Source organism: Phyllobates terribilis, unplaced genomic scaffold (genome assembly GCF_046119375.1).
Source record: "Phyllobates terribilis strain yellow unplaced genomic scaffold, ASM4611937v1 Scaffold_12__6_contigs__length_324123572, whole genome shotgun sequence".
NCBI lineage: Eukaryota > Metazoa > Chordata > Amphibia > Anura > Dendrobatidae > Phyllobates > Phyllobates terribilis.
The window spans coordinates 281,084,840-281,103,047 of NW_027362772.1; the positions used below are offsets into that span (position 1 = coordinate 281,084,840).

General features: G+C 45.6%; 1 protein-coding gene across 5 annotated transcripts in view; it reads right to left on the reverse strand.

The window, feature by feature from the left end:
* CEP164 (centrosomal protein 164) overlaps positions 1–18,208 on the reverse strand; it is an 84,656-nt gene that overhangs the window by 54,895 nt on the left and 11,553 nt on the right. For 2 of the 5 annotated variants that reach the window (XM_073657073.1, XM_073657071.1), the window contains exons 5-11: positions 6,571–6,735; positions 5,812–5,949; positions 4,683–4,754; positions 4,468–4,566; positions 3,925–4,194; positions 2,731–2,796; positions 2,134–2,211 (exon numbers count right to left, since the gene is read on the reverse strand). In XM_073657073.1, coding sequence (XP_073513174.1) covers positions 2,134–2,211; positions 2,731–2,796; positions 3,925–4,194; positions 4,468–4,566; positions 4,683–4,754; positions 5,812–5,949; positions 6,571–6,735 — 888 coding nt within the window. The remainder of the gene's footprint in view (positions 1–2,133; positions 2,212–2,730; positions 2,797–3,924; positions 4,195–4,467; positions 4,567–4,682; positions 4,755–5,811; positions 5,950–6,570; positions 6,736–18,208) is intronic. The other 3 variants (XM_073657072.1, XM_073657074.1, XM_073657070.1) reach the window with 2 other exon arrangements.

Sequence of the window (18,208 nt, forward strand, 5' to 3'; positions counted from 1 at the left end):
ACACGGTGGGCCATTTATATGAATACACCTAAATTAAATGGGAATGCTTGGTGATATCAACTTCCTGTTTGCGGCACATTAGTATATGGGAGGGGGAAAACTTTTCCAGATGGGTGGTGACCATGGCCACCATTTTTAAGTCGGCCATTTTGGATCCAAGTTTATTTTTTTCAATGGGAAGAGGGTCATGTGACACATCAAATTTCATAAGAAAAACAATGGTGTGCTTGGTTTTAATGTAACTTTATTCTTTCATGAGTTTTTTTACAAGTTTATGACCACTTATAAAATGTGTTCAAAATGCTGCCCATTGTGTTGGATTGTCAATGCAACCCTCTTCTCCCACTCTTGACACAATGATAGCAACACTGCAAAAGAAATGCTATGGTCACCACCCATCTGGAAAAGTTTTCCCCCTCCCATACACTAATGTGCCACAAACAGGAAGTTGATATCACCAACCATTCCCATTTAATTAAGTAGTATCCATATAAATGGCCCACCGTGTATATATACATACAAACATACATACATACAAAGATCTGGCATGTCCGTTTCGGACTGCCAATCCTTTAGTTATTGGTGAAATAAGCCGATGAGACTGATAGCAGCTCTCTCATAGAGAACACAGGAGTGTCTGGCAGAGCGAGTGCTCCTGGGTATGGAGGAGTCAGGAGAGATAGCAGCTGAAAGACTGCTTATTGTAGCGTCGAGAACATTTTGGCCATCAAGAGGGTAAGAGGAAAGACTTTCTTTCTTGTGGATTGGAAGGGGTTTGGTCCTGAGGAGAGGTCTTGGGAGCCCAGGGAGAACATTCATGCCCCTCGTCTTCTTGAAAAATTTCTTGCGGGCCTAAAGAAGACGGGGCGTAAAGGGGGGGGGGGGGACAGTAGCGTCGGCGTCTCTGCCTCCTGCTGGGCAGAGATGCCGTTCCCCTCACCGCCATGGTCCCGGTCCGGCGTCCTCCAGCTCCCTTGCTCCTGCTGCTGCTGTTGCGCGCAACGTGAGCAGCTTCTCGGGCACTGTGCTTAGGGAGCGCGCTCCCTCCCTCTTAAGGGGCCGTGCGCGCTGTCCTAAAGCGTCCCCGGACAATGGCCGGAGGACCACTCCTATATGAAGCACCTCCTCCAAAATGGAGGTGCCTGTGCAAGGTTGTTGTTTGTGTGCTATCACTCTCCTCAGCCCTCAGGTTCCAGTACCTGCCAGCCTGTCTGTTAGCCGTGCCTGCCAGCATGTCTATTAGCCGTGCCCGCCAGCCTGTCAGGTTAGCCGTGCCCGCCAGCCTGTCAGGTTAGCCGTGCCCGCCAGCCTGTCCGTCAGCCGTGCCCGCCAGCCTGTCCGTCAGCCGTGCCCGCCAGCCTGTCCGTCAGCCGTGCCCGCCAGCCTGTCCGTCAGCCGTGCCCGCCTGCCTGTCCGTCAGCCGTGCCCGCCTGCCTGCCTGTCCGTCAGCCGAGCCCGCCTGCCTGCCTGTCCGTCAGCCGAGCCCGCCTGCCTGTCCGTCAGCCGAGCCCGCCTGCCTGTCCGTCAGCCGAGCCCGCCTGCCTGTCCGCCAGCCGAGCCCGCCTGCCTGTCCGTCAGCCGAGCCCGCCTGCTTGTCCGTCAGCCGAGCCCACCTGCCTGTCCGTCAGACGTGCCCGCCTGCCTGTCTACCCGGATCATCCGTCTGGCTACCTGCCGTGCCCGCCTGCTTGCCTACCTGGATCACCTGTCTGGCTACCTGTTGAGCCCACCTGCCTGCCTACCCGGATCACCCGTCAAGCTACCTGCCGTGTTCATCCGCTGTACCGGTCAGCTTCAGCTATCTGACCCGTGGGAGTCGCCTGCTCTCACACAAGGTCGATTCCAGAGTGGCACCTTGTCCACCTGCCCGGTCCCTCCCTGGTTCACGGAGTGGACTAAGCCGCCATGCGACCAGTGTCGGTCCGAGTAGGCACTTATTTACGCCCTTCTGGTCCCTCCTTGCATCTCGGCACAGAGGTTCCATCACCCAGATCCCTAACACTTATCTCTGGTGTGTGGTGGTATAATACCATTTTATTGTTTAATAATTCAGGTTTTGTTTGTTAAAAGTGTGAAAATCTTTCTTGCAGAGGAAGCATTAGCATTGTACTATATTTAAGACAGGTGTCTTACTTTTGGGCTGAAAGGTTCAGGAGACAGTGCACTGATGTCAAGAACTTTCTCAAGCGATCGACCACCAAATCCAAAGTCCTGTAAAGAAAACATGATAGAAAGTAAGACAATATGAAAAAGTAAATGTGAGTGGCTGATATATTCCTAATTCTGTTTCATCTGTCAACACAGAAAATATGTAAAGTACATAAAAGGCGCCGCAAGCAAATGCCATCGCTTCATGACCAACCTCTGAGAATCCCACCGATTCTGAAAATAAAAAAGGCTGCTGCTCCGCTCTCGTCATAACTTTCCTCTGCACAGGGGCGACTGCTGCAGCGTGGCTCTATTACGTGGGCAACCGTAAAGGGGATACAGGGCTGAAGCCACTTCATTCTCAGGATCTGGGGTCTAATTCCCAGTGATTGTTAAATGATTGCAAATCCTAGAGATATGCCATCACTTACGGAGATGATCTCTACTACCTGCAGTTACCTAAGTGGGAAGTAGTGATGGGAACTGGAACACAGATACCACCGGGATGGAGTAAGACCCCATCGCTATACCCCATCATCGGTATACAGAATAACAGTAATGTCCTTTATAAAGGGGGCTTACCATAGTTCCTAGTCCATTGTTACTTGGCTTGGGAAGATCTTTGACATCGTCACTGGGTTCAGACTCCTGAAATGAAAATGAGAATGTGGATTTTATAGGCTCCGTTCACTTAACTCTGCTCATTCCGGGCTTAGGAGACATCGCCGCCCTGTTTGAGAGTACATACAGATAGGTTGCGATCAGTAAGTGTGAGAAGAGAAAATGTGATTAACGTTAAATGAGTGTTTTCTAGTTTGATCGCTCAGATAGTGATCGGGAAACTTCTGAAGATGGTTTGTTGGGGCGATCCTCACCCTTTGCAAAAGGTCTAAAAGTTTCTCCGTTTGCTAGGCCTTTTTGCTCAGGTTCAAACATTAGTTTTACGATGTTTATCAAGTAGGATAAATAATGTGAGATTTTATCAGTTAAGACTGATACAGAAGTAAAGATACATGATGGCCCGACGCATCCCACAATCATGGGTGGTGGTGTAAAAGAGCAACACCTTTTCCCCCCTTTCCTCTCAGACTGTTTCCCTCCGAGTATGGAGCAGATGCCAGCCGACCATCTGACCGGAAATAAAGCGTAGATGTTAAAGGGGTTGAAGAAGTATATAAGTTATCCTCTACCCAAGGGACAGGGGATGACTTATTGATCGCTCTGCAGCCAACCACTGATCAAGAATGGAGCAGAGATGGGCATGCTGGAGGGGATCCGCTGTTCTCGAAATCATAGAGATCGGACCCCAAGAGATCAATAGGTTATAACCCAAGACAACTGCTGTTCATTTACCGTGATCATCCTACTGTTAGGGCCCAATTATGAGACAAAATGAAAATCAGCACAGAAGTTTGTTTCTGAATGGCCCCCATCCAACATTACATCGTATGGCCAAAGGCAGCTTCCTCTGGCGTTCAGAGGAATATTCTGCCTTTTCCCTTCTTTGTTCAGAGGGGTGAGGACATTTTACTTCAGCAGCTTCTCTATTACTTCTATATCATATATACTATATACTGGTCATCTTCTTTGAGAAGACCACCCCCTTAGAAGACCACTTTGCGGTGCAATGGTTGACTTTTGCAATACTCACTTATGGAATAACAGCTTATACTTACACACGAGCAATGGTCTACCACCTACGACCACTACTAAACAGATCAACTACTACTATAGTCTATCACAGAAGCACTTTCGGGGGAAAGGGATATTTCTTACATCCTGGGCATCATGTTCCAGGATACGATCCCCGGTACTGGAGCCCGGTTCTCCGGCTAAGGAGGCAGCAGAGATTTCTTCCTTAGCGTCACTCTCAGAGTAGTTTGGAGCAGGCTTTTCAGCTGGAGACATACTGTGCTCCTCTTGTATATCTGACCCTTCGCGTGATTCAGTCTGTGCTTTGACCAAACTGGTGTCCCGGACTCCGGGTGATGACTGAGGGGTGGAATGGGAAGTAGGATGCCCAATCGGACTTTCCTTTAATGCCATCTAGAAAGAGCATTAGTGGGAATGTCAATGTGCAATGGTAGCGTTGCACACCGTCACCAATCACATAGGACGTCTGCAGAAATTTGTCTACAGCCCGGAAAACCCTTTTAAAAGCCACTTTTTGCTAAGTCTAATCAACACAAACAATAATACATCTAGTGAGAAAGTAGGAAAGGCTGCACTCGGAGAAGGCTACAGGTGAGTGAGGAGGGATCACACACATGCAGGGTGTCCATGACATCACGGCGGCGTGATGTCATATGCCCAGGGCACCTCTCTTTGGCTCTCCTCTTCATCCTCAGATTTCGCAAGGTTCTGCAGCTCTGGCTCAGAGCCTTCGTCTGCACTGGACTCCTCTCTCCGCTCACTCTCCTGGATAACACATACAAATGCAACTTCCACTTCCACTTTGACAAGCCGCGTGTATTGATTTCACCGGTAAGTAGCTTCCCAGGCCCATAGCTTTATTGTGTATTAAAGATGCTTACCTCATATTCAAAGCCCAAAGATCCAATGTCCATGTGCAGGTTCTTGAGCAGACGAGCAGATCCGCGCGGACTCTGAAAGAAGTCATTCAAGTGATAGGAAACTAATAATTGCCAAAAATGAACATTGTGGTTCTGTCTAATGAGGTTTTATGCAAGAATGGAAAATCATAAAAATCACTTTTGTCTTTATTTTAACAGATGTGGTTTTGTGGCACTCCTAATATATAAGTATTGCACGTTCTCCTCCTGTACTTGTTAATGCTGAAGTCCTGCTGTGTCTAGCACAAGCGATCGGATCCCATGGAGACTATTGAAGCAAGTAAAAAGTGTAAGAAAAAAAAAAGTTTTTAAATATACTTAAAAAATTAAAAAAATATATAAGTTCAAACCCCCCCCTCCTTTTGTTCCATTCAAAATAAAACAATCAAAAATACAAATATTTGGCATCATCGAGTTCAGAATCACTCGATCTATTAAGATATAAAAATAATCCGATCGGTAAACAGTGTAACGAGAAAAAGAATCAAAACGCCAGAATTACATTTTTTGCTCGCCTAAACATTGCAATAAAATGCAATAAAGGGTGATCAAAACATCGTATCTACCCCAAAATGGTATCAGTAAAAACGTCAGCTCAGCGCACAAAACATAAGCCCTCACCCAGCTCCAGATCATGAAAAATGGAGACGCCATGAGTTTCGGAAAATGGCGCCATTTTATTTGTTTTACAAACTTTGGATTTTTTTTTCATCACTTAAATAAAAAAAAAACTATATATGTTTGGTATCTACAAATTCGTAATGACCTGGAGAATCATAATTGCAGGTCAGCTTTATCATTTAGTGAACATGGTTATATAAAAAAAATTAAAAAAAATAATTGTGGAATTGCACTTTTTTGCAATTTTACAGCACTTGCAATTTTATTTCTGCTTTCCGGTACAAAATATGGTAAAACCAATGGTGTGGTTCAAAAGTACATCTCATCCCGCAAAAAACAAGCCCTCACATGGCCATATTGACAGAAAAATAAAAAAGTTATGGCTCTGGTAAGAAGGGAAGCAAAAAATGAAAATGCAAAAACGAAAAATCCCAAGGTGGTAAAGGAGTTAATCGGCTAAGTTTAGTACCTGATCTTCGCTATCCAGCTCTCCTTCCTCATCTTCCTCTTCCAGACCCGGCAATGTGAGGCTCACTCTCTCCTCCGGCTGCTTTATTGTGGGGTTCTTGATATACACTGCATTTTTTTGTGGAAGTGCAGCAGAGACCTTATGAAAAAAAAATGTACGTTAAAAAAAAATCCTATAATTTCAGCTTCAACATAAAAAATGGTTAAATTGTAAAAATAAGCAACATTGCAATTGACTTCTTATAATAAATCATCACAGTTCTCAAGAGTTTTTATTATTTACTCCTCCTCGTCATCTAAGTTACCGGCCGCCTCTGCAGGCTATCAAGTGTTGGCTGGTCTTCTATGAAAGGATCACAGAGTTTACAAGCTTGTTTTATGGAGCTTGTACGCGCTGCTCTGAAGCTGGCCAGATCGCTGGATCCCTTCAGCTTCCATACCCCGAGGCTCCAGTATGGTAGCGTTTGCCAGGACCAGAAGTGACAACACCCTGTCCATTCAGTCACTTGATCAATGATGCCAGTGATCGGCTGCAGGGTCAGGTAACAGATAGATGGGACATCAGTTTCCTTGGCAGTATGGTAGCACACAGGATCCCTAAAGTTACATATTATGGACCATGGGTACTCCAATGCAGCATCATATGGTTTCTCTAGGTATAATGCTTCTGTGGGACAAATTCGCCATAATAAATGAGGAATTTGAACTTTTTTTCTCTCCCAAATTGCATATGAATCCATCCATAAAAACAGGCACTTACTCCAGACGTGCCGCCCAACAGGTTGTCGAATCCTCCGGAGCTTCCGGCACTGCTGCTCAGAGATCCCCGCGCTCCACCGCCGCCTCCTGCAGATTCCCCCACCGCACGCAAAGGGGCCAGACTGCCGAGAGGTCCCTGCACAGGTCCCAGAGGCGTCCCGAGAGACTACGGATGAAAAGCACACGTGTCATAAATACAACAATAAATATTCTCCGGAAACAACTCAGAATACCCAAAATCACTGAGCTAAAGCAATCTGAGGTCTCATGACTCATTTCAGACAACTCATCTGATAGATAATGTGATAAACAAACAATCTGAAAATTACGGTATTTATATATGTTGTCTTACCCCAGAAAAGTCACCCAAAGTGCGGGCCACTGGCTGTCTCTCTCCATGTAATCTCCATCTCTAGCAGCAGAGATGCCAAGACAAGTGGCGGTGGGGTATTAACCCTACACAGGAGGTGGGGGGGCGGTTCTTTCTCCCTCTACAGGAGGTGGGGGGGCGGTTCTTTCTCCCTCTACAGGAGGTGGGGGGGCGGTTCTTTCTCCCTCTACAGGAGGTGGGGGGGCGGTTCTTTCTCCCTCTACAGGAGGTGGGGGGGCGGTTCTTTCTCCCTCTACAGGAGGTAGGGGGGCGGTTCTTTCTCCCTCTACAGGAGGTAGGGGGGCGTTTCTTTCACCCTCTACAGGAGGTGGGGGCGGTTCTTTCACCCTCTACAGGAGGTGGGGGCGGTTCTTTCACCCTCTACAGGAGGTAGGGGGGCGGTTCTTTCACCCTCTACAGGAGGTAGGGGGGCGGTTCTTTCTCCCTCTACAGGAGGTAGGGGGGCGGTTCTTTCTCCCTCTACAGGAGGTAGGGGGGCGGTTCTTTCACCCTCTACAGGAGGTAGGGGGGCGGTTCTTTCACCCTCTACAGGAGGTGGGGGGGCGGTTCTTTCACCCTCTACAGGAGGTGGGGGGGCAGTTCTTTCACCCTCTACAGGAGGTGGGGGCGCGGTTCTTTCACCCTCTACAGGAGGTGGGGGCGGTTCTTTCTCCCTCTCTACAGGAAGTGGGGGAGGGTCACTGTCTCTCTACAGGAAGTGGGGGAGGGTCACTGTCTCTCTACAGGAAGTGGGGGAGGGTCACTGTCTCTCTACAGGAAGTGGGAGAGGGTCACTGTCTCTCTACAGGAAGTGGGAGAGGGTCACTGTCTCTCTACAGGAAGTGGGAGAGGGTCACTATCTCTCTACAGGAAGCTGGGGAGGGTCACTGTCTCTCTACAGGAAGTGGGGGAGGGTCACTGTCTCTCTACAGGAAGTGGGAGAGGGTCACTATCTCTCTACAGGAAGCTGGGGAGGGTCACTGTCTCTCTACAGGAAGTGGGGGAGGGTCACTGTCTCTCTACAGGAAGTGGGAGAGGGTCACTGTCTCTCTACAGGAAGCTGGGGAGGGTCACTGTCTCTCTACAGGAAGTGGGGGAGGGTCACTGTCTCTCTACAGGAAGTGGGGGAGGGTCACTGTCGCTCTCTTGTCAGTCACTGCACACAGGTAAAACAGAGAGGTACAGAACAGACGTCTGGCACTCTGGGAATCCTTCTGTATCTCTCCAAGCTGCACGGAGTAAAGGGAGAGTTGCTGGATATTCAAAATGTCTGATATACCACGGCTGACAAGATCTCACAGATAATGGTTGTATCCTGGGAGCCAAAACGTCCCATATAATAAAACTGCCAGGACATTGTAGTCGGGATATTTCACATTTTGTAATTATTGTTGAAGGATCGTTCAGTGTGAGGTGGTGGAAGATGAGGGACGTGGCTCTTCAGAAGAGAGTAAGGAATATAAGTCCTTATGCTTAGCATCATGGAAGCTCAAGAACGGGAATTTGAAACCATTGAAAAATTGTTGGCTCATGTATCATTTGAATACATAAAATTGCTATTTTCATGTCCAATTTTAGTGACAAAAGGCAAGAAAATACACACTGATAGGCATCGGTACAGAGAGCAATTCACACCAACCATCAGAAATGATTTTCTTTCAAATGGACAGCCGGTTACACAGAAATGCTCTGACACGTTGACAGCGCGATGCTACGTTCACCAACAACCTAGCATTTTAGGTTCACATTTATTAAAACTTCCAGAGAGATAGGGAACACGACATTCCCTGCTGTCAATCACCCCTTAAAAGAGGGTGTCCAATATACTTTCTTCAGGAGTGAACCGTTTCTCTGCCTTCCAGCTTCCTGGAGTGGCGGTGCGCTCCTGAAGACTGACAGTTCAATCCAACGTCATGGTAACGCTGCAAGTAGAGTCAGTTTTACTGTGAAACTTGAGAGGAATATAGGGGTGATGCTGAAGCTGCTCAAATCCAGCAGTGATTGCAAGCTTTAAAGCAAAGAATTGGCAAGTGGAAACCGGGCACCACTGATGCACTGCAGAAGTAGCTGGTAACATGGGCAAAGAGCAGTAAATTACGAACCTTCATCATATATCATTCTACCCACACGACTTCCTACTCTTCACCCCCCCATTGTGCTTTCGATTACATTTCTTCCCTTACCTCTGCTCTATGTTGCATGTCTCTCAGGATATTGTTTCTTACAGATCTCTGTAGGACGATGACCTTCCCCTTTCCAACCCATAATTCTGGGCTCACCTGTACTGCCACCTACCTGAATGTCCAGTGCTTCCTTGCCCTTTCTCACGTTTCATTGCCTCTACATAATTCTATTTATTCATAAAAGAAAACGTTAATAAAGGAACTAACTTTCACATTCAGGGACTCTGACGGCTCGTCAAAGGGATGTTCGGAATCTAAGTCGGCAAACTTTTGGGATGGGCAAGAACGGCGCAGCGGTTGATGTGGGAGCTTCCAATCTTGGTGACATTTAATGCTTGGACATGACAGAGAACAATCACTTAATTCATCCAAGGTGTCTATACAAGGTGGAGACCTTTTGCTAAGAGACGTTCTTTCAGAAAATGGTTCTTCTATCTCCTCCTTTGCATCGCTGCCCGTTTTTGTGATGCTTTCTCCTCTGGTGGCGTACTGTTGCTGCCTCTGCTCTGCCTTCCTGATAGTTTTTCTTCCCTCGATACATCTTTCCACGTACTTTTCACTACTCTGATACTTTTCTTCCACAGGACCTGGAGAGATCTGAGCTTTGTGTAGGCCCTCCAAGGGTATAATCAAATGATCTATTTGCCGATTAATAACTTGACCCGGTACTTCTCCCTCACTGAGATCACTAGTTTGTTCTATCTGGTTTATAAAAGGGTATTTTACATCAGAATCATCCTCGGATGCGCTCGATACGTCTAATGTGGCAATGGGTATGAGTCTTTTGTGTCGCACCCCAGCGTTTGGAGGTGGATTGCACGCTCGAACTACTTTCGGCTTACGGTCAACCGCAGAGATGCCTTCTGTCCTCCACAAAAACTCATCTAAGATGTTTGTGCTCTGCTCTATTTCCAAAGGCTGCAGTCTGTGAGGCGCTCGGGCTCTCCCTGTACCACATATATCGGCTCGCACTGTCTCCATAGGAGTGGTCTCCCTATTTTCGTCTTCTCTGGTACTCTGTCTACCTGACGCTTGAGACTGTAAGCTACAGAAAAGGTTTGAGGACGGATGATTTTTCTTTGCTTGTGCAGCCTAAACACGCAATAGGGAAACAGAAAATTATGATATCACTACTGCGGATACTTCTTGATTAACATCTATTTTTCCTATTCAATAAATATACTAAATGTAAGATAGAAATTAAATGAGCATATAACCTGCTATAAGTAAAAAGCAATAGTGAATAGAAATTACATGGTGTACTGTTTTTGATGAAAAAAAGCATAAAAGCCATCCCACCAGCACCAGGGTGAACCTAGTCGGAACGGTCCTAACCTCTAGTATTAAAACCCTCCCAGCTGGGTTCACCTTGGCGTTGGTGGGATGGGATGGCTGACTTGGACGCCTTTGTCTCACCCCTCTATCTATGACGTACCATCCTAGTTTTAACCATGGACTTCTTGACTACACAGCCTCCTGGCTTGTCCGTGAGTAGTGACTAGCATCACACTTACAATAATTTGATTTTCTTCATGGTTTTCTTAAAAGGGAACTTGTCAGCCGGTTTCCCGTTAATAAACTGCTGCTAGCCAATTATGTCCTTTCTAATTAGGATCCTAATGATCCTTTCTATGCACCTTGCATACCCCTAAAAATTATCTTTATTCGCTGCTCTCATGCATGGTACTCAGTGCCGCGCGGTCCGATGGGCAGGTAAGGACCAACCACGGCGCCTACTGTGACCTCACTAAACTGCCTAACCCGGTGTCACACACAGTGTGGGAAAGACTAAGTGCAACACAAAGGGATGAGGGGAGGGTAGCCCAAACGCTAGGGAAAGGGGTAGTGGAGACCCCTAGGCAGATCTAATACCACCCTACCTGTCCTAGCGTCCCATTATTGGTTCCGCACAGGAAACCTCATCCCTGTATATCCCTAGAGCTAGGCCCTAGCTAGAGAGGGGGTGAGCACTTGTCAGTTCCCACTAAACTAAGGACAACAAGGGAAACAAACAAAGGGGGGAAAACTTAGCTTGAGCAGCCACCAGAGAGATAACACCAAACGTCCTCCAAGAGCACCAGAGAGGAAGCTAGCCGATTGCTATTGCTCCAAGCCTTCACACGGGAAAATAAGAATATCACTGGCGACTCCCTGAAGCACACAGAGTGTATAAACACCCGGACCAGTGTGTGTCAATCAGAGCAGGAGGGAGGTTGCCGCTGGGTCCAAAAGTCAGAAGGATTAAGAAGGCGTCTGCAATGCCAGACGCAGTGACCTTCTGCAGCCAGATCCAGGGTGACTGTCTATTATATCTGACACACCCGTGACACCTGGCCCCATTAATCCAAGTCAGAGGGGCCGGGTTAGCGATTTCACAGCAGGGGCCGAGATTGAGCCGCATGGCACTGAGTACAGTGAATAAAGACAGGTATGCCGGGATACAGGGACGAACAGAACGGGTCATTAAGCTCTTAATTAGGAAGGGTATTATGAGCTGGCAGCAGTAAGATAACAGGTCCCCTTTAGAGTGAACAGTCACGCTGAATATTCAGTCTGATCTACTGACACCATGTTTTATAACTAATTTATTTTATCTAATTTTGTGGGAAAAGATTCAGTATAACTTGCATTTTATTCAGTGAAGCTCTAAGAGTCCAGTGGGTGGTCCTATAGTTAATGAAAAGGACCACCCTCTGGACTCCTAAGCTCAAAACTTAAACAAAAGTAAAAGTTCTACTGAATCTTTACTCACAAAACTATGTCGATGTGCTCAGCATCTCCTGCCCTAAAACATGGTGTTGGAAAATCTGACTGTTAAGGGGAACCGATCAGATCCGCCATTGCCACAAAACGGTCGCGGTCGATCACTAGAGCCCTATTACTGTATTATAATAGAGTTTTTGATGCGCCAAACCTCTCCTGTTATGTGTGGCAAAAAAAAAACACTGTGATATCGTTGCTTATTATATGCAGTTTAGTCAGGACTAGTCCAGTGGGGCCTCTTTTCCCCCAGACTAGTCCAGCCTTAGGTTCAGCCCATTGGCGTGATTGCGTCTTCCTCCCTGTCATCATCACATCTTCATTACAAGAAACCTCACGTAGTCACACAATGTTCCGCATGGAACATATGACAGATGCAGTGAAGAAGACGCCAATCCACTGACCTGGACAGCTTCAGGGCAGCACTTGCAAGATGAATAGCAAAGAGCTGCCGAGTGCTGCCCACCTTGCCCAGCAAACCGGCCACTCTCAGGTGTCAGAGGTGGAAAACTTTAAGTAGAAAATGCCTTTAAAGGTAGGGGGTGTCACGCAAGGTGAGGGAAAGACTAAGTGCAACACGAAGGGAAGAGGGTCAGGAAGCCCAAACACCAGGGAAAGGGGGAGTGAAGACCCCTAGCCAGATCTAATATAACCCTGCCTACCCTATTGTCCCTATATAGATTCCACACCTATCGCCAAGCAGGAACCTAAGCCCTGAATGTTCCTTGAGCTTGACCCTAGATAGGGAGGAGCAGCGGTGAGCACTAGTCAAGCTCCACTATAAACTAAAGACAACAAGATAGACAAACAAAGGGGATACACTTAGCTTGAGCAGACACCAGAGAGATAACACCAACTGTCCTCCAAAGGCCCCAGAGAAGAAACTAGCTGACTGCTAGTGCTCCAAGCCTGCACACAGGTACATAGAACTATCACCGGAACCTCTCTGGAGAAACTGAGACTTTTTAACTACCCAACAAGGGTGTGTCAATCAGAAGCAGAAGGTGGTGGTCGCCGCTGGGTCCTAAAAAAGAAGGATATAACTATACTACAGAGATAAGGGAATCACGAAGGCATCTGCAATGCTAAGCGCAGTGGCCTTCTACAGTCGGATCCAGAGCGTCTTTCTGTCACACCTGACACACCCGTGACAGGGGGACTATACACAATTCTCACACAAGGGCCCTTTGCTCTCAGTATAGAAGTTTCCTTTCTTATTATATGTATATAGTACATACAGCAAAATAATCTGTAGTATACTGTATAAAGTAAATTAGAGAGTCCGTGGGGAGCAAGAAGGGCTTTCCTCTCATCTACATTACATTTTCCCACATGAGCTTTCCCCTGGGAATAAGGATTTACGCTCAAAGTCATTTTTTTAGCTCTTGTCGATTTACAGATGAGATCTGGTCGCCGGTACGTTGACGCGTTTCAGGCTCATTTTACTCTGCATAGAAGTAATTAACGGATACAAAAGCCTTTACTGACGAGAGAGCTTCTTGGCAAGTGAGAGACATCCGAGATCAATAGACATCAAGGAAGAATACAGAAATAGCACGATATTTACTAGCGCATTGATCTGTTGGCGAATATATGCAGCGATGCACTGTCCTGATCCCATCATGACTGCGCGGACGTTTATCTTGGATAGCCCCCCATTAGGGCAGTACACATATGTCGACAATACTTGTCCATTTGCACCCACTTAAAAAAAAAGTTTAACAGCGGAGATAAAATTTTAAGGGGTGTAAAATACCAATCATCACCATTCACCTACTTTTGTCCCCTGCGATCCAGCCCTGACCCCTTCTGCTGTGCGCCTGATCTTTGTTTTACATAGGGGTGGCACAGGACCACCCGCAGCGGTCACGTTCTGTACTACTGGCACAATGGCGCCTATCAGTGAGCAGTGATGCTGGTGGTACAGCACGGGACTGAAATGACCACTGATCAGTCAGCAGTCCTGTGTAAAAAAAAAGTCCGGGGGCGCTGCAGAAGGGTCAGGGCTGGGTCGCTGGGTAGGTGAGGAGTGATGATTTTGTTAAGAGCAGCCATAGAAATCAGGAAAGGGGAAAGAAAATGACATAGTATGAGGACGACCAGAAGACTAATCACACTCCTGAACCACATGGAGAGATGAGACTGAAATATACCATCATAGGGAACAGGGTGTATATATGTATCCGGCTCCATGTTAGGGATCCTAGTGCTGAAAAGAGGCACCGGTCTTATTAAAATGTTGGTACATTGACAAATCGTCCATAACTGAAGGCCTGGACTGTGGACTCGGATATGACCGGTGTTGAGGTCCTCATGTACTGTTTGTCACAGTTTTTTGTGATTTTAAATATCAATGGTATTGTAGTGCTTTCTGATTGGAAAACAGGGGATCACAGTGCTTTCTTATGGTAAGTAGTGTCCCACGGAGCGGTCGCCCACGGCTCATTACAGCTGCATCATCTTTTGTACATGGCTGCCCGGTTTTCCAAAGACGGTCTTTAAAATTGAGGATGTGTGTTTTATTGTGATGTGACAGCAGTGTGTCTTTATGTCTGGGCTGTGTTTTATTGTGATGTGACAGCAGTGTGTCTTTATGTTTAGGCTGTGTTTTATTGTGATGTCACAGCAGTGTGTCTTTATGTTTGGGTTGTGTTTTATTGTGATATAACAGGAGTGTTTCTCTATGTCTGAACTGTGTTTTATTGTGATGTAACAGCAGTGTGTCTTTATGTCTAGGCTGTGTTTTATTGTGATGTCACAGTAGTGTCTGTCTTTATGTCTGGGTTGTGTTTTATTGTGATGGAACAGGAGTGTTTGCCTATGTCTGGGCTGTGTTTTATTGTGATGTGACAGCAGTGTGTCTTTATGTCTAGGCTATGTTTTATTGTGATGTCACAGCAGTGTGTCTATGTCTGGGCTGTGTTTTATTGTGATGTCACAGCAGAGTGTCTTTATGTCTGGGTTGTGTTTTATTGTGATGTGACAGCAGTGTCTGTCTTTATGTCTGGGTTGTGTTTTATTCTGATGTAACAGGTCTGGGCTGTGTTTTATTGTGATGTCACAGCAGTGTATGTCGATGTCTGGGCTGTGTTTTATTGTGATGTCACAGCAGTGTCTGTCTTTATGTCTAGGCTGTGTTTTATTGTGATGTAACAGGAGTGTTTGTCTATGTCTGTCTGGGCTGTGTTTTATTGTGATGTCACAGCAGTGTCTGTTTTTATATCTGGGCTGTGTTTTATTGTGATGTCACAGCGGTGTTTGTCTTTATTATTTGGATTGGTTTTACTGTGACATCCCAGCAGTGTTTGTCTTTATGTCTAGGCTGTATTTTATTGTGATGTCAGAGCAGTGATTCTCTTAAAAACATATATTATTATTATTTAATATTATTTTTTATGTCTTTGCTATGTGTTTTTCTTTGTTATGATGTCACAACAGTGTTTTCTTTTCTGGTGCTATTGTGATGATTCTATCAGACTATGTGCGCACAGTGAGTATTTGGATGCAGAAATTTCTGCAGCATTTCTGCACCTCTTGGCAGCAAAAAAGAAAAAAAAAGCGTTTTGCCAATGCAATCAATAGGAAAAACGCTGGCAAAAACGCACAAAGAATTGACATGCTGCAGATTTAAACGCACGTGAAATCCTGTTAGGAAAAACACTGATCATGTGCACAGATCTTCAGAATGCCCATAGACAACACTGGGAAAAGGATTCCAATGCATTTTTGGGGCCAATTTCACGCGTAAAAAAAAAACGCTTCAAAAACGTACCATGCGCACAGAGCCTAATACTGTTACTTTAGTAAGGTTCTGCCTAAAACATGACTTCTCCACTTACATAGGGGTGACACAGGACCATCCACAGCGGTCACGTTCTGTGCTACTGGCACCACTGCGCCTATCGGTGAGCAGTGATGCTGGTGGTACAGCACGGGACTGAAATGACCACTGATCAGTCAGCAGTCCTGTGCAAATAAAGCCCGGGGTCGCTGCAGAAGGGTCAGGGCTGGGTCGCTGGGTAGGTGAGGAGTGATGATTTTGTTAAGAGCAGCCATAGAGATCAGGAATGGGGAAAGAAAATTAAATAGTATGAGGACGACAAGAAGACTAATCACACTCCTGAACCACCTGAAGAGATGAGACTGAAATATACCATCATGGGGAACAGGGTGTATATATGTATCTGGCTCCATGTTTGGGATGCTAGTGCTAAAAAGCGGCACGGGTCTTATTAAAATGTTGGACTCAGATATGACCGGTGTTGAGGTCCTCATGTACTGTTTGTCACAGTTTTTTGTGATTTTAAATATCAATGGGATTGTAGTGCTTTCTGATTGGAAAACAGGGGATCACAGTGCTTTCTTATGGTAAGTAAATGGCCAGGCTGGTGTCCCACGGAGCGGTCGCCCACGGCTCATTACAGCTGCATCATCTTTTGTACATGGCTGCCCGGTTTTACAAAGACGGTCTTTAAAATTGAGGATGTGTGTTTTATTGTGATGTCACAGCAGTGTGTCTTTATGTCTACACTGTGTTTTATTGTGATGTCACAGCAGTGTCTGTCTATGTCTGGGCTGTGTTTTATTGTGATGTCACAGCAGTGTGTCTTTATGTCTACGCTGTGTTTTATTGTGATGTCACAGCAGTGTCTGTCTATGTCTGGGCTGTGTTTTATTGTGATGTAACAGGAGTACTGTCTATGTCTGGGTTGTGTTTTATTGTGATGTCACAGCAGTGTATGTCGATGTCTGGGCTGTGTTTTATTGTGATGTCACAGCAGTGTCTGTCTTTATGTCTAGGCTGTGTTTTATTGTGATGTAACAGGAGTGTTTGTCTATGTCTGTCTGGGCTGTGTTTTATTGTGATGTGAAAGCAGTGTCTGTCTTTATGTCTAGGCTGTTTTATTGTGATGCAACAGGAGCATTTGTCTATGTCTAGGCTGTGTTTTATTGTGATGTCACAGCGGTGTTTGTCTTTATTATTTGGATGGGTTTTACTGTGACGTTCCAGCAGTGTTTGTCTTTATGTCTAGGCTGTGTTTTATTGTGATGTCAGAGCAGTGTTTCTCTTAAAAACATGTATTATTATTACCTGATAATATTATTTTTTATGTCTTTGCTATGTGTTTTTTTTTGCTATGATGTCACAACAGTGTTTTCTTTTCTGGTGCTATTGTGATGATTCTATCAGAGTATGTGCGCACAATGAGTATTTGGATGCAGAAATTTCTGCAGCATTTCTGCACCTCTTGGCAGCAAAAAAAGAAAAAAAAAGCGTTTTGCCAATGCAATCAATAGGAAAAACGCTGGCAAAAACGCACAAAAAATTGACATGCTGCAGATTTAAACGCACGTGAAATCCTGTAAGGAAAAACACTGATCATGTGCACAGATCTTCAGAATGCTCCTAGACAATGCTGGGAAAAGGATTCCAATGCATTTTTGAGGCCAATTTCACGCGGAAAAAGAAAGCATCAAAAACGTACCATGTGCACAGAGCCTAATACTGTTACTTTAGTAAGGTTCTGCCTAATACATGACTCCTCCACTACATTATTATCCAATATAGTTTCCAATGCTTCCAAGGTATCTGAACTTATCTTTCATTTGGCAATTATGCTGCTAAAATAGTGATTTCTGCAGTTAAAAAATGGCCCCATGAAACGATATACCCAGCTGCTCCTTACTATTCACTGCGTGACCTGTGACCTTGTGAGTTCCGGTCTATTGTGAAAAGAAACACTACATAATATCTCAATAAAGTTGTCCAATTTTGTTGGAATCAGCTGACCTTCTAACGTTAAGGGTATCTCCTGACTCTCCCCCTGATAGATGATGTTGGGGTAGATAAGGATCATCCACTCTGAATTCAGATGCCCGATCGTTTTATTCTCAATCTAGGCATCTTTTTTGCATCGTAAAGTAACTGCAGAACCTCTTTAATCAATGTATAAGAATAGTCCATAACTTTGCCGAAGAAAAATAAAACAAATTACCATGAAAATGTAGTAATTACAGACTGAAGTAGGAGCAGTACAAGATGGGGAGACGCACATTCATGTGGCTTCATTTCACAAGACATCTGATGAACACATGTCCCTATCTAAACCTTGAAAGAAGAAGTAACTTAATACTTCACCCTGGAAAATAAAGAACAAGGGACCGCGCAAATGTTTTCTTGCTCCTGGTACTTAATTTTGGTTTATGCAAATTCTGCAGCTACACATCTGAGCTTGACAGACGCTGTGAGGTGCGGGTTATCCAGTGCAAAGAGCTGGTAAAGTCTGCAGGTCAATGCACCGGAGACCAGGGGTCCGGGAGAGCTG